At 39.6% G+C, this 16,685-nt stretch overlaps 1 protein-coding gene across 3 annotated transcripts in view; it reads right to left on the bottom strand.

Annotated features, from left to right (window-relative positions):
• Nucleotides 1-16,685, bottom strand: part of SPIRE1 (spire type actin nucleation factor 1) — a 206,946-nt gene that overhangs the window by 77,658 nt on the left and 112,603 nt on the right. For all 3 annotated transcript variants that reach the window (XR_012325292.1, XM_073790478.1, XM_033837521.2), the window contains exon 3: nt 7,861-8,094. Coding sequence is in view for 2 of the 3 variants with exons in the window: in XM_073790478.1 (XP_073646579.1) it covers nt 7,861-8,094 (234 nt within the window). In the remaining variant the exon portion in view is untranslated. The remainder of the gene's footprint in view (nt 1-7,860; nt 8,095-16,685) is intronic.

Genomic DNA, 16,685 nt, shown 5'->3' with positions numbered 1-16,685 from the left:
GTCGGGGACCAGGGATCCCACATGCCTTGCGGCCAAAAAACCAAAAAACGTAAAACAGAAGCAATATTGTGATGGAATCAATAAAGACTTTAGAAAGTGGTCCACATCAAAAAAAAAATCTTTAAAAAAAATTAATATAGGATTTTTTTCTATTTTTAATCACACTCTACAGTACTATCCTTTTCTTAAATTTCTCTCCTGATGAGTTTTCAAAATAGCATGTAAATTCTGACATTATGTGGCAAACCAAAAACATATTAGCTTTTTATAAGCAGGGCTTATTATTTGTAAACTATATTCTTGTATTTACAGAAACATGCCAGATTTTTTTGAAAGTATGAATTAACACTGGAAATATAACTTATAAAACTATTCATGGGCAATAACTTAATATAGCCATACTAAAATTTTACAATATTTTATTTATTATACAAATACTAAACAATAAGAGGAATGGAATTTCTGAAGCCATATGGTTCCCCCTGAATCACAATGCCATTAATACCATTTATGGTAAATCATAAATCAGCACAGTCTCTTTTTTTTTATAAATTATAGATTTATTGAAAACCATAACACCTACCATTTCTTTTTTTTTTACATCTTTATTAGAGTATAATTGCTTTACAACGGTGTGTTAGTTTCTGCTTTATAACAAAGTGAATCAGTTATACATATACATATGTCCCCATATCTCTTCCCTCTTGCATCTCCCTCCCTCCCACCCTCCCTATCCCACCCTTCTAGGTGGTCACAAAGCACCGAGCTGATCTCCCTGTGCTATATGGCTGCTTCCCACTAGCTATCTATTTTACGTTTGGTAGTGTATATATGTCCATGTCACTCTCTCACTTTGTCCCAGCTTACCCTTCCCCTTCCCCATATCCTCAAGTCCATTCTCTAGTAGGTCTGCATCTTTATTCCTGAGCACAGTCTCTTCTTTATACACATAGCAGTACACGCAGAATTTTGTGGTCTTTTTTCCATTTATTAAAACAAAAATTTCCCATATTGCTTCATAACCCACATAATTATAATTTAAAGACCATATGATAATCCATGTAGTTGATATACCATTTCTTTGTGAGTCATTTATTTCCAGTTTCAGAACAGTATAAATAATGCTGTGATACACATCTTCATGTATCTATGTAACATTTTGTATTAAAAAACATCTCTTTGTACCGAGAACAGACTGGTGATGCCAGTGGTTGGGGCTTGTGGGTACAGGGTGGGTGAAATGGTGAAGGTGGTCAAAAGGTACAAACTTCCAGTTATAAAATAAGTAAGTCCTAGGGATGTAATGTACAGCATGGTGACTATAGTTAACAATACTGTATTATATATTTGAAAGCTGCTAAAAGAGTAGAGCTTGAAAGTTCTCATCACAAGAAAAAAAATTCGTAACTATGTGTGGTGATGGATGTTAACTAGCCTTACAGTGCTGATCATTTTGCAATTTATACAAATAGGGAATCATTATACATATTGTACAAGTGAAACTAATATAATGTTATATGTCAGTTCTATCTAAGTTTTAAAAATTGCCCTCTTCGATAAATAAATAAAATAAAATTTTAAAAAAAGTCCACAGGGACTAGAAAGCAAAAAAAAAAAAAAAAAAAAAATTGACCTCTTTGAAAAATTCCTAATAGTAGTATTACTATGTGAAAAAATTTCAAACATATTAAAAACGAGGTGAATAATATAATGAATTACAGTGTACCCATCACCCAATTTAGTAATTATCAATTCATGGCTAATCTTGTTTCATCTACATCCTCATCCACTTAAGCCTCACCCTCCAGGATTATTTTACAGCAAATCCCAGATATCTGAATTTCACATGTAAATATTTCAGCATATATCACTAAATGATGAGTTCTTTTTTAAAAAATATAACCACAATACTATTATCATATCTAAAAATATGAATAATTCCTAATATCATCAACTATAGAGTAAGAGGTCAAATTTTCCTGATTATCTCAAATATATACCCAGTTTTATAATTTATTTCTTTTAATCAAGGTTCATTCTACTGCAATTGGTATGTATTAAGTCTCTTTTAATCTATGTTTTCCTCTCTCCCCTTCCTTTTAATTTGTAAGTTACTTGTTGATGAAATTATGTGATTTGTGCTACAGTTTCCCACAATCTGATTTTGCTGATTGCATCCCTATGGTGTTATTTTAAATGTTTCTATGTCCCCTGAACTTCCTATAAATTGGTAGTTAGATTAGTTAGATCTAGAGGCTTGATCAGATTGTTTATTTGGCAAGAAGACTTTGCAGGTGATGCTGTAAACTTCCATCGGAGGCACAGAAAGTCTGCTGGTTTCTTGTGATGCCACAATGCTATTATTTTGTAGAATCAGAATATTACCATTTTGCAATCCCTATCACTTCCCTTTCATTTATTAGTTGGAATACTTTTATAAAGAGACATTCATCCAAAACTCTTTGGTTGCCCTGAGGTGGTGTCCTTATGGAAAAGGCAGAATGGATTCTGTCTATACACCAGCTGTCAAAATAATAAGTGGGTTAACAACTTGGTTAACAACTGAACACCGCTAAAGGTGACCAAAAGGGTTTTATTAATTATTACTTATGTGTCCAGAGAATGCAGAATATTTGGTCTGCTTTAATCCATCACAGCTACTATTCTTATTGATGATCAAATTCTTCCATCTGACCAATGCGGGAGGCTCCTTGAGTTGGCTTCTGAGTCCTTTTTACATAACTTAGTAATCCTGGATAGTCTGTTTGCTTTCTGGTATGACAAGATGTTCCACGCTATTTTACACATTTCCTTCCCAGATCTGGAATTACCCATTTCTCTAAGGAATTCTGGAATTCTTTTAGTAGGGAATGGTATTCGGAGACCATGAGCTGGTGGCAGCTGTGCTCACTGCTACTATGTGATCGTTGCTTTCCAGGTCTGTCTATGTGGTCACATTTCTGATGCGGTAACAGTTAGGCTCAGTTTGCTTTGGATTTGAGGGGATTATATTTCCATATTCAGTTTTGTTTCATAATTATGTAAAATATTTATATGGTTTCTAAATCAAATCCACAGAATCTAGTACACTCATAGATGTGTAGCTTTAATGCCTGTCCTGGTTTCTACTCTGGTTTATCTTTCCTCTTTTTTTAAAAAAAAAATATATATATTCTTATCCATACATTTTCTTAGATAAATGCTGGCATACTATACATGATTTTCTACACCTTGTTTTCTCATGTAAATGATATATCCTGGAGATCTTTCCACAGCCCTTTTGATAGTGATATAGTACGCCACTAGTTGGCTGTACCACAGTTAGTTCACCATTTCCCTATTAATGGACATCTGGGATATTTCTAGCATTCTTCTATTATAAATAGTGAATAGTTTTGGACTTCTTAATATACTGTCAAATTATTTTATGTAACGGCTATGTAAATTTACACTGCAGCTATCAATTACTGAGCAAAAAAATTTACCGTAATTTCTAATTTCAACAAAAGTAAATTCTTGCTTTCAAAAGAATGGCAAATGGTATTGCTTTATTTGCATTCCCTGACAATTAGGGGGACTGGATTGTGTAAGAGAACCAGGATCCACCAGGCTGAGTTCAGTGCCCCTCTCTGTGCCCTACAAGCCTCCCATGAACCTGTGCTGGCCCACCACTTTCATATGTTCAGATTATTCGTAAGGGTACCCCTTCTAGAAGGACATCCTCCACATAACAGACATTGCAAATTTTTATTTATTATGATTCTCTTACAGATGGAAGTACAGTATCCTGAAGAAGGAAAGCAGATTGCTAATTTACACCAAGGTGTATGGGCTAGTATGGTCCTAGACACCAGGTCCATAATATTTACCTCACTGGGGTTCATTTAACCCCAGTTAAGTTCATCTCCAAGCACCTGATAGAGCACTCAGAACAAGGAAGGCAAACTAAATGCTTCCTAAATATCTGAGAAGGTAAATGAAGGCATGAGTAAGCTGAGACTTTTACATTCATCTCAAATGAAGAATCTGCTCATGTGCTATTCTCATAGTAACTTCATTCATTTCTCAAACACTCCTTTCACTCTTCCTCTCCACACACTGTCTCACGTCCTCCTCTTCCATCATCCTGCCCCTGGTCTCCTTAATCTTCCTTGCCTACATACTTCACTCTCCATCACCACCACTGTTTACTTCACGTCTACAATCCCTTTTCTTTTCAACTAATGTTAACCGAAGGAATCTTTTCTAGGATATATTTATATATAAGAAAATAATTTTTAAGAATGATCTTTTCTTAATACTTCCTGAAAGGCTCCACTTAGTTCTATATGTTTCTCAACAAACAATCTGAAAGAAAAATATTTTAGGTGTTATATTCTTAATTTAAGAAAAGAACACATTCTATCGCTGACATAAATTTGTGCCTGCAATTTATTCTGACCTATATGCAGTGGCAAAAAGCCTTGGAATGACTCAGAAAAAAATGATATATGTGTTTATACTTTACTTGTTTATATCCTGTTTTTCTCCATTACAATTAAGAACCATAAAAACAGGGACCAATTGTATGTTGTTACTGGTATATCCCTAGCACCTAGAAAAATGCCTGGCATATAGTAAGTGCTATTAAATTTTTATTCATGACAAGCACTATAGTAGGTACTTTATATTAATTATGTTATTTAATTTAATCTGCACAAAACTCAATCAGGCAGATATTCTCTCTTTACATAAGAATAAGGATCATAGGATTAAATAATCCAGGGTAAAACAATTGGTACAAAAATGGCAAAACCAGGGGTCCAATCTAAGTCCTACCTGACTATAAACCTCTGAATTTAACTTCCTCTCATTCACTCAGTTCAAAGAAGCTGGACAAGTCACACGCCTCTCTGAGCCTTAGTTCTTTCATTTGTAAAATGGATTTAACAATGCCAACCCAATACCTCACAGTGTTACCATAAGTCTCAGATAACAATGGACGTGAAAGTAATTTTCAAGTGTAACACACCATATACCAAATTGAAAGACTGGAAGGAATAAACAACTGTTCGGGGGGAAAAGTTACACAATAAAAAGGTCTTGCTCACTAAGAATTAAAAACAAATTGTCTCCAAGTTCCTAAACATTCTATTATTTATATTATTCAAACTTAGTTTCACATTTCCACTTTCAACAAGTAGAAAGCATATATTTCTTCAATTAATTCTTGTCTTCTCTTCCAACAATGTAAACAGGAGCCAATTTACTAATTGAAGATTTCAACCCACTGAGCAAATCACAAACTCCTATGTGTCACTATTTGGCCATGAATAATGGGTTTTATGATATATAAAATTCAGTTTACTTGTCAAATGTTTCAGCAATTATTTTTCTTCTCAGGTAGCTAAAAGAAATGTTCAGAACATATTGTTACAGATGTGGAAATTTTTACTGATCAGTTTTGGTTAACATAGAAACTAAGAAACAAGGGGTGAGTATATGATATTCTCCAATAAAATTCCTAAGAATGGAATTGGTAAACTTAGTTTTCCTCCAATCTATAAAACCTTTCTAAAAAAGCATTTTAATTGTTTATTTTTCATATTATGATAGAAATAACATAGGCAGGAGGGCAGACATAGTAGCTCAAATTTAAAAAACAGTAAAGCAGTGTAACAGTTATCAGTTCAAACTGATGAATGTCCAAGAATCTTTGTTTTATAAGTTAACATACTGAATGTCATTGAGTAGAACTGTAAGATTCCAATAACTCTCCAGGTCTCATCTTCCAAATCTGTACTATACAAGAGCAATCTGGCCATGACATCTGTCATTTGACTGGTGCCAGGGTTAACCAACTGACATGGTTGGTTGGGTGGGCGTCCCCTCCTCCTTCACCATGCCCTGTTCTCCCCCACAAATACCCACTAAACCACTACCAAAAACTGTTAGCTCAGTTTCAGAGGTATACACAGTTTTGTTTCCTTCTTTTTTTTATATAAATTTATTTATTTATTTTTAAATTTATGGCTGTGTTGGGTCTTCGTTGCTGGGCGCGGGCTTTCTCTAGTTGCGGTGAGCGGGGGCTATTCTTCGTTGTAGTGCGCGGGCTTCTCGTTGCGGTGGCTTCTCTTGTTGCAGAGCACAGGCTCTAGGCGCTCAGGCTTCAGTAGTTGTGGCTCGCGGGCTTAGCTGCTCCGCGGCATGTGGGATCTTCCCGGGCCAGGGCTCGAACCCGTGTCCCCCGCATTGGCAGGTGGATTCTTAACCGCTGCCACACCAGGGAAGTCCCAGTTTTGTTTCTTAATGGAAAACTTTTTACTCTTCATTTATCACAGAATCGAGTATTTTTAGTTCCTTATTCACTGCATTTATTTTTTTTCATTTGCATCATTTTTTAATTAGATTCCACATATAAGTGATATCATATAATATTTGTCTTTTCTATGACTTACTTCACTTAGTATGTTAATCTCTAGGTCCATCCATGTTGTTGCAAATGGCATTATTTCATTCTTTTTATGGATGAGTAACGTTCCACTGTATATATACACCGCATCTTCTTTATCCATTCATCTGTCGATGAACATTTAGGTTGCTTCCATGTCTTGGCTACTGTAAATAATGCTGCAATGAACACTGGAGTGCAAGTATCTTTTTGAATTATGGGTTTTTTTCAGATATATGCCCAGGAGTGGGACTGCTGGATCATATGGTAACTCTATTTTTAGTTTTTTAAGGAACCTCCACACTATTCTCCATAGTGGCTATACCAATTTACATTCCCAGCAACAGTGTAGAAGGGTTCCCTTTTCTCCACACCCTCTCTAGCATTTATTGTTTGTAGATTTTTTGATGATGGCTATTCTGACCAGTGTGAGATGATACTTCATTATAGTTTTGATTTACATTTCTCTAATAATTAGTGATGTTGAGCACATTTTTCATGTGCTTTTTGGACATCTGTCTATCTTCTTTGGAGAAATGTCTATTTAGATCTTCTGCCCATTTTTTGATTGGGTTATTTGTTTTTTTGATATAGAGCTGCATGAGCTGTTTGTATATTTTGGAAATTAATCCCCTGTTGGTTGCTTCATTTGCAAATATTTTCTCCCATTCTGTGGGTTGTCTTTTAATTTTGTTTATGATTTCCTTTGCTATGCAAAAGTTTTTAAGTTTAATTAGGTACCACTTGTTTATTTTTGTTCTTATTTTCATTACACTAGGAGGTGGATCAAAAACGATATTGCTGCGATTTATGTCAGAGAGTGTTCTGCCTATGTTTTCCTCTAAAAGTTTTATAGTATCTGGACTAACATTTAGGTCTTTAATCCATTTTGAGTTTATTTTTGTGCATGGTGTTAGAGAGTGTTCTAATCTACAGATTCAATGAAATCCCTATCAAATTACCAATGGCATTTTTCACAGAAGTAGAACAAAAAAATTTTAAATTTGTAATGGAAACACAAAAGACCCTGAATAGCCAAAACAATCTTGAGAAAGAAAAACAGAGCTGGATGAATCAGGCTCCCTGACTTCAGACTATACTACAAAACTACAATAATCAAAACAGTATGGTACTGGCACAAAAACAGAAATATAGATCAATGGAACAGGATAGAAAGCCCAGAGATAAACCCACGCACCTATGGTCAACTAATCTACGATAAGGGAGGCAAGGATATATGATGGAGAAAAGACAGTCTCTTCAATAGATGGTGCTGGGAAAACTGGACAGCTACATGTAAAAGAATGAAATTAGAACACATTTCACTTATAGCTGAAAGTCTAAGAACTATTATCAAATGCTAAATCACCATTCAGTTTTTTAAAGTGAAATAACAACTCTTCAAAGAAAGAGGTAATTGTAAACTTTACCTTCATGACATCTCTGTAGGACCGGATTGCTGAGATTTTTCTCTTCTCATCTTCCTCCTCCTCCAGACCTTCATCAGCAGCCTCATAGCCTTCATCATTGCTGCCATCAGCCTCTACCGTGTTGGCCATGCGATCAATGAGCTGCTCCAGGGGAGGGCTTAATTCCCTTTCTTCATTCTCCTTCAAGCCATAGTCCAGTGCCTTATAAATAATAATTCCCAAAGATTCAATAACCTAGGAACATTAAGGAAGGTGGTTAATAGAGACGACTAAACATTTTTATAGAACTAACTGTAAGGCATAAAATATTTAGTATGAGATAAGCTAGGTCTGATTTATTCCATTTCAGAAACATGACAAATTACATTTGAAGAGATATTTAAAAGTCTCAACTATGCTTTTAAAAAAATCTCAGATGGAAATTTTTGTGTGATTTCTTCAAACTAGTATATAACGCATACACAAACCCTTTTCATGTTTCTTAGATTTATATCATACACTAAAATCTGTATTCTCCACTTATATAAAATACCAACAATACCAACCAGGTTGATTTTCCACATTTCCAAAAGATATTATTGAGTACGGACAGAGTTATCAAAGATCATATCCATTCAGAACTGTTATGGCAATGCTTATCTAATTAGGGATTTCATAGACATACCAAGGATCTGAGACTGAAAAATCAATGATTGGTAGCAGCTAACGTAAGCTTAAACAACAACAACAAAATCTATTAATAGCCATATACGTACTGCTCATTGAGTTCCATTCAATTATTAGAAACACGTATCCCTCATATGATGCAAACAAGTGAGAGACTCAAACTCTGAACTTTCAGTGTAGTGCATAGATAATCCTCCCTGCCACTCACCTCCACCACTACTATCTCCCAAGAAATATGAACCTGATTTATGAACACTGAATATACATCCCTGTCTACTATCACCCTGACAAATGTTTTGGCTTTGGCCAAGACAAGGAATTCTGCTTTATTCCGCAACACTACCTTCTTTTCTGCTCAGAAAAATCACAGATAAATAACCCTTTTAAAAAAAATTTTACAATGCCAACAGCTCATTTTACCTTAGCTATTTTGGAGGGAAGAACACAGGAAATAAAGCCAAAGATGTAAGAGTTTGCCACTTTTACCACTAACCATTTGACTCAGGGCAAATTATTTATTTTAGTTAAATTATTTATTTTCTTATCTGTAAAACAGGTATCAATGATACCTACATCTCATGGGGTTTTGTTAAGACTAAATGCATTTGCTACATGTGGAAGTACTTAGTATGTGACTTTTAACGCGCACTGAATAAATGTTATCTGCCTCCAGCTCACCCTTTTCCAATGTTTATCCAGTTAATATACAGACATGCATACATCTTTCCTTCCCTTTATTCCATTTGTAGCCATAGTCAGTGCTGTGTTGTTGGGTTTTTTTTAAGTTGTTTATTTGGTACCAAAGAAAAGGAAAAGACAGAAGTTTTGACGATGAGTTAAATACATGGAGTCACTGTCAGCATATGTTACAGCCCTTAAAAGCACTCAAGCATTCACTCAAAAAATCTCCACAAAATCTGAAATCTACCTTATCAAGTGAAATAATATTTTCTCAACACAAATTTCAAAATGAATAAAAGGCTTATAAATTCTCAGCTTTTAATTTTTAAATAATACTGGGTTGTTTTTTTGTAATATTTCTCATTGAAAATATGTAATATTTTCATTAGTTTTTTTGTTTTTGTTTTTTTTGCGCGGGCCTCTCACTGCTGTGGCCTCTCCCGTTGTGGAGCACAGGCTCCGGATGCACAGGGTCAGCGGCCATGGCTCACGGGAGGAGTCGCTCCGCGGCATGTGGGATCTTCCCCGACCGGGGCACGAACCCGCGTCCCCTGCATTGGCAGGCGGACTGTCAATGACTGCGCCACCAGGGAAGCCCCTTTTCATTAGTTTTTAATGGTCTGACTGGAACTCTAACCACTATTTTCAAAGTTGTTTTGTGTGACAATGGATCTTCTGAGTTCCAAGTCAGCTGACTACTTTCGTCACCTCTTCTGGGGACCAAACCTCCCTCGACACCCCACCCCCATCCACCCATCTGTCCTGGAGAGGTCACCTGTTCTGTGTTTCCCTGGCAGAAGGTCCACACAGCCAGGGACACTCTCACCACAGACAGGTACTACTTAGGGCAGGGATTTTACCTTTCAGTTCAATGTCAGCAGAACCGGGCATTGTGATGTATGTGTAACAAACACCCGTCAACTCGAACCTAGAGCAATCACTTTAACAATCAGAGCATCATAGCTAATATAATGAAAACCTTAGACATCAAGAAAAGTTAAATTATGTTCAGTACATTCTTTTTAAGGCTGAGAAGGATTTACTTACTTACTTATTTATTTGACTACGCTAGGTCTCAGTTGCAGCACATGGGATATTTGTTGCCACGTGTGGGATATTTAGTTGCGGCACACGGGATCTTTCAGTTGTGGCATGCTAACTCATAGTTGCAGCATGTGGGATCTAGTTCCCTGACCAGGTATCGAACCTAGGCCCCCTGCATTGGGAGTGCAGAGTCTTAGCCACTGGACCACCGTGGAAGTCCCAAGGCCGAGAAGGTCTTAATGCAATTATTCTCGCATAGAAGTTACGTGTAACTGAGAGTCTTACGTGCTTGGATGAATCTAGTCATCTATATCCCTACCCCACCCCCACCCGAGCTGAAAAAAAGAATCCACAGTAAATACCAACACCAATGATGGCTTCCAACCTCAGCAAAGACCCCAGAGCTGCCCAGAAAGCTTCATCCCCATCCCCACTCAGGACTTTCCCTCAAGGGGCCGTCTGTTCCTCAACTCTGCAGACCTCCAACACCCCTTCTGCCTCTCTGGGTCTCAGCTGATAACTCTCCTTCATACTCCACTGCAAAGTGAAAGTCCCTACATGAAAATGCACTCATTTTCCCACCTTCAAACGCATATGATAGGCATCTACACTTACTTTGTCCTTCCTTCCTTTCACAGTGGAGGAAGTGTCTCTCTTCCTATCAAAGGTCAATCCCACTCTCCCTCCAGAGCATGCCCCTACAGCCACAATCCCGTTTCTGTGCTCCCTTTCCCAGCAAAGCTTCTCATGAGGGGCCGTCTCACATATTCTGTCTCTCTTTTCTCTCCTTCTATTCACTGTTTAAGCCATTCCAGTCTGGCATCTAATCTTTTGAAGCCCCTGAAACCACAGGTAAAATCACAAACAATCTCTATATGCCAAAACTATTGAACAACTCTGTCCTCATCCCAAATGGCTGTTCAGTGGCATCAGACACAACTGACAACAGTCTTCTGTTCTAAGACTCTGGACTTCTGATTTCCTCTCAACTCAACAGCTCCTCCTCCTCAGTCTGCCTGTAGGTACCTTCTCCTGCAGCTGCATAAATGATGGAGTTCCTCAGAGTTCACACATTCTACTCTCTTCCACGGTCTGTTGCAAAGTACTTTTATCCATTACCAGTTCTACAAATATGATATGTGCTCTGCTGTTTCCTTAACTTATATTTCTAGCTCAGAGAAACTTGTTGCCTAGGTAGCTGAAAGAGCTTAACTGGTCTTCCTTTCCCCAGTATCTCTTCATTTCTATTCATCGTATACAGTCATGCAGGATTAATCTTTCCAAAGTGGTTTCAAACGATTTAACCTAGCAGTGACTAAATCTATATCAGTCAGGATTAACCAAATGTGTATTAGGTCAGGGCTCTCTAGAGAGAACCAATAGGATGTATATATTTATACAGAAAGTGATTTACCATAAGGAATTGGCTCATGCAGTCATGGAGACCAATAAGTCCCAAATCTGCAGGGTGAGTTAGGAGGCTGGAGACCCAGGAGAGCCGATGGAATGGTTCCCAGTCCAAAGGCCAGCAAGCTTGAGACCCAGGAAGAGCCAGTATTTCAATTTGACTCCAAAGGCAGGAAAAAAAGCCAATGTTCCAGTCCAAAAGCCATCAGGAAAAATTTTCTCTCTTACTCAACAGGAGGTCAGCTTTTTGTTCTATTCAGGCCTTCAACAGATTGGATGAGGCCCATCCACATTAGGAAGGACAATCTGCTTTGCTCAGTCTACTGATTTAAATGTTAATCTCATTCAAAAACACCTTCATGGAAACACCTAGAATAATGCTTGTTCAAATATCTGGGCAGCCCATGACTCAGTCAAGTTGACACATAAAACTAATTCCTTGTCAACTTGGCACTCATAAAGGTCTCCTTAAACCTTCATCACCAAAAGAAGACAATAACAAGGTCACAATTCCACCTAACATGACACAACTCTCTCGCATACAACCAAAAATCACTAACACCTTCACAAGAGGATCAAACTCCTTGAGTGATTTTTACTCTTCTCCTTTGATATCCCACAACTTTAAATGTAAAACCTAAGTATTATGTATAAAATCAATACATCTTATGTTACATAATAAAGGGATCAGAGAGGGAAGAAAACAGAGATACTTGAGATACACATACATACATACTCAAACGAAATAAGGAGGAAATACTCATGACAATTGCAGTCCTCGGGTCTGTAACTGGTCATGTGGTCATAGATGGTATTTATAACCACCTTCTTCCAGTATCCATTCCACATTCCCTTTGCCTTTAGTAAGCACCTCAGCTGGTCGTAGTTCTTTCCTTGGTGGTGTGACATAAACCTTCATTCCTGCCATTAGCAGTCCTGCCTGGATTGGGTTGTGGTCCTCCCCTGGTTTTAATCACAGGGCATGGTAATTCTAAGAGACAGCTTAAGGGCTCTCCTGTATTCCAGACATACTCTTCCTTAGCTCCACTGAGGAGGAGCAGCCCAATCTCCCCTTGGGAATCAGGCCCAGTCACCCCAGACAGCACAGTAACTCCTCCTTTGCCTGCTGATTCACAGGAATGAGGAACCTGAAGTGGATGAGAAGCAGTCTTAACTTCCAATTCAATGGACTCATTGTTGTGTCTCCTGATGGAATTAGGACCTTCAGGCCAGCAGAGCAGAGGCAGAGCAGGAACAGGAAGCAAAAATGTCGCTGTGGGTCACTAGGGGCAATGGTGAGTGGTGGCCCTCCCATTTCTACCCCTTGATTCCTGACTTTGAGAAAAACAGCACCATATATTGGAGAACCCTGCCCCAGCCCTGCAAGGGACAGCCACCTAGCTGTCACTGTAACAGAGTCTTTCAAAAGGCCATTCCACCATTCTATCACGACTGCTGCTTCAGGACCGTGGGGAACAGAGTAAGACCAGTGAATTCCATGGGCAGGGGCCCACTGCCATACTTCATTTGCTGTGAAGAGAGTTCCTTGATCAGAAGCAATGCTGTGTGGACTCCATGATGGCAATCTGTAAGTCCATGGATGGGAGTTTTGGAAGAAGCACTGCATGAGGGAAGGTAACTCCATACCCAGAGTAAATGTGTCTTCCAAGAAGGACAGAATACTGCCCCTTCCATGATGGAAGTGGTCCAACGTAATCAACCTGCCACCAGGTAGCTGGCTGGTCACCCTGGGGAATGATGCCATACTGGGGACTCAGTGCTGGTGTCTGCTGCTTCAGACTGGGCACTCAGTGGTGGCCATAGCCAGGTGAGCCTTGGGTGAGTGGAAATCCATGTGTAACCCCCACCCCTGCCCCTGTAGCCACGTTCATGAGCCCACTGGTGATGACAGGGGTGGCTGGGTGGTGTCCATACAACGGGTCATCCTATCCACTTGAATATTAAAATCCTCCTCTGCTGAGGTCACTCTTTGGTGAGCATTCACATGGGACACACATATCTTCATGTTTTTTGCCCATTCAGGGAGGTCTATGCACATACCTCTCCCCAAATTTCCTTGTCACCAACTTTCCAGTCATGTTCCTTCCAAGTTCCTGACCATCAAGTCACAGCCCAGGGCTCGGTGTACAGTTGTGCCTCTGACCATTTCTCTTTCAAGGAACAACCAGGTGCACTGCTGGAAGTTCTGCCCACCAGGAGGGCTTCTGCTCACCCCTGTCCTTTGAGGGTGTCCCACAGACGGGCGGCAGTGCTGCAGCTGGTGCCTGCAGGCCAGGCAGAACCATCTGTCTATCTGGCCTGAATTTTCTCTTCCTCAGTCAACTGACTGTGGGCAACGCCCCATGAGGCCACAGGCAGGGACTGAAACAGAGAAGATAGTGTGTGTCGTGGGGCAACGACTCCACTTAAAACTAGCAGTTTCTGTGTCACTTGGTAAATGGGCTGGAGTAGCACTCAAGTGAAGAATATGTTGCCTTCAAAGTCCAAAGAGGCCACCAGGCATTGTGCCTCTTTTTTGGTTGCAGGAGGGGCCTTGGAAGGGTTATCTTGACATGCCCCACACCACTGGACCCCTAGAAATTTCACTGAGGCAGACGGCCCATGAATTTTTGTCAGATTTATTTCCCACCCTCTGACACACAAATGTCTTGCCAGTAAGTTTGGCATAGGTGCTACTTCTCACTCACTAGATCCAATCAGCATAATGTCAGGAGTAATGGGCCAGTGTGGTATCTTGTGGAAGAGAAAGGCAATCAGGACCCCTGTGAACTAAATTATGACACAGGGCTGGAGAGCTGATACACCCCTGAGGTAGGTCAGTGAAGGTGCAGTGCTGGCCTTGCCAGATGAAAGCAAACTGCTTCTAGTGGTCTTTACTGACAGGTACGGCGAGAAAGGCATTTGTCAGGTCAATAGCTGTATACTAGGTGCCAGGGGATGTGTAAGTTGCCCAAGCAATGAAGCCACATCTGGTACAGCAGCTGCAACTGGAGCCACCACCTGGTTAAACTTAAAATAATCTAATGTCATTCTCCAAGATCCATCTCTCTTCTGCACAAGCCAAATAGGCAGGTTGAATGAAGCTGTGGTGGGAGTCAGCAGGCCTGCATCTTTCAAGTCCTGGATGGTAACACTAATCTCCGCAGTTCCTCCAGGAATGCGGCGTTGTTGCTTTTGATGTACTACTTTCCTAGGTAGAGGCCACTCTGCTGGCTTCTACTTGGTCTTCCCCACATACCAGCCCTTACTTCACAGGTCAGGGAAACCAGACCTGTGAGGATGTCTATGCACACGAGAACTGAAGAGATGACTGGGGAAATAACCAGATTCAGGATGGGTTCAGGAGCGCACTGGCCTCACTGTGAGACAGATCTGAACTAAAACTCTAGTGATCATCCGACCTCCATAAGCACTGTTCTAACTGCTATACTGAGGTCACATTTTGAGTCTCCTAGAATCAGTGTCAGTTCAGAGCCAGTGTCCAGTAGTCCCCAAAAGGTCTGCTTGTTTCCTCTTCTCCAATGCTCAGTTACCCTGGTAAAAGGCTGTAGGTCCCTTTGGGGAAGGCTGGGAGAAAGATGAACAATGTAAATATCTGGCAGCATACTGGGGTCCTCTCCCCAAGGGGACCTCGACTCTCCTTCATTCAAAGGATTCTGGGCTTGTAAACGGCTCAAGTCTGGGAATTGATTGAGAAGCCATGACTCTCAGTTTTTATGATTCAAAAGTTAGACTTCTGTTCACTTAACCTAGAACTTTTCTGTTTATACCTATCAAGTGAGAATTTAGTGGGCTTCCTTCCTATCTATGTCACGTCTAAGAACACCATGATCAAGTAGCTAATGCCATAGGTCTCTGGGAGTCAGAGTATTCTAAATGCTGCTTTAAAAAATAAGTAAATAGGGCTTCCCTTGTGGCACAGTGGTTAAGAATCTGCCTGCCAATGCAGGGGACACGGGTTCGAGCCCTGGTCCGGGAAGATCCCACATGCCGCGGAGTGGCTGGGCCCGTGAGCCATGGCTGCTGAGGCTGCGCGTCCGGAGCCTGTGCTCCGCAACGGGAGAGGCCACAACAGTGAGAGGCCCGCGTACCGCAAAAAAAAAAAAAAAAAAAAATAAGTAAATAAATGCTGCTTTGATTCTGCAGTGTATTATGGTGACCACACCCATCGTGCCTTGTGAGTGTGGCTAAGTGCTACCACCGCAGGATCCAGTTATTCCCATTGCCTTTAGGTTTCCCAATTCAGTGACTGCAGTCCCCCCTCTGTAAGATCTAACCTACGAAGAAGGATGATCATAAAGCTCTTCAAGGGTACCAGGGTGACCCTCATAAATTTATTTCTCACAATCATGGTAAAAGATGTGTCTTCTAGACATTCCCAGGGTGGGTGAGTAGATCTTAAATGACAAATCCACTCATAACATTTTTCTCATCTTGCTATAACTTTTCAACCTAATTTTCTTTTATTATCACTCATGAGCGCTGTTATCCGAATATACTAATTTCTTATTCTTTCCTTTAAATGCTCTACACTTTGTCCCTATGCTAGTATTCAGCATCATTCCTACTTTCTACATGGTTTTTCCCCTGTATTTTTGTATGTCCAAATCCTACTCATTTTTCCATCCCCCTACTCAAAGCAATCTCCTCCATGGAAGACTCGTTAACCCTGATTTTACCATCACATCACAGTCTCTACCTACCCTTTTTTCCTAGATGAAAACAGTAATTTTTTCTTCAGACTAGCCATGACATTCACTTACACCCTTATGTGCTTACGTTTCACTTTTTAAACTTGGATTACGGTTAATTATGTATATATCTTAATCCCCCAACAAGACTAAGCTCCTTGATGGCAAAATCTTGTATGATTCATCTTTATATCTTAACATTATTTTATAAAGAGCAAAGACTCAATAGTTAATAAATGAATTAATCAAAATATAAATTCCTTCCATTATGGAAGTGGACATGTATGGTTGACAGCTGGATACAGATTTTATGGA

Source organism: Tursiops truncatus, chromosome 13 (assembly GCF_011762595.2).
Source record: "Tursiops truncatus isolate mTurTru1 chromosome 13, mTurTru1.mat.Y, whole genome shotgun sequence".
Classification (NCBI taxonomy): domain Eukaryota; kingdom Metazoa; phylum Chordata; class Mammalia; order Artiodactyla; family Delphinidae; genus Tursiops; species Tursiops truncatus.
Note: the sequence above shows the minus strand (reverse complement) of the source record. Positions and strands in the feature narration are given on the sequence as shown.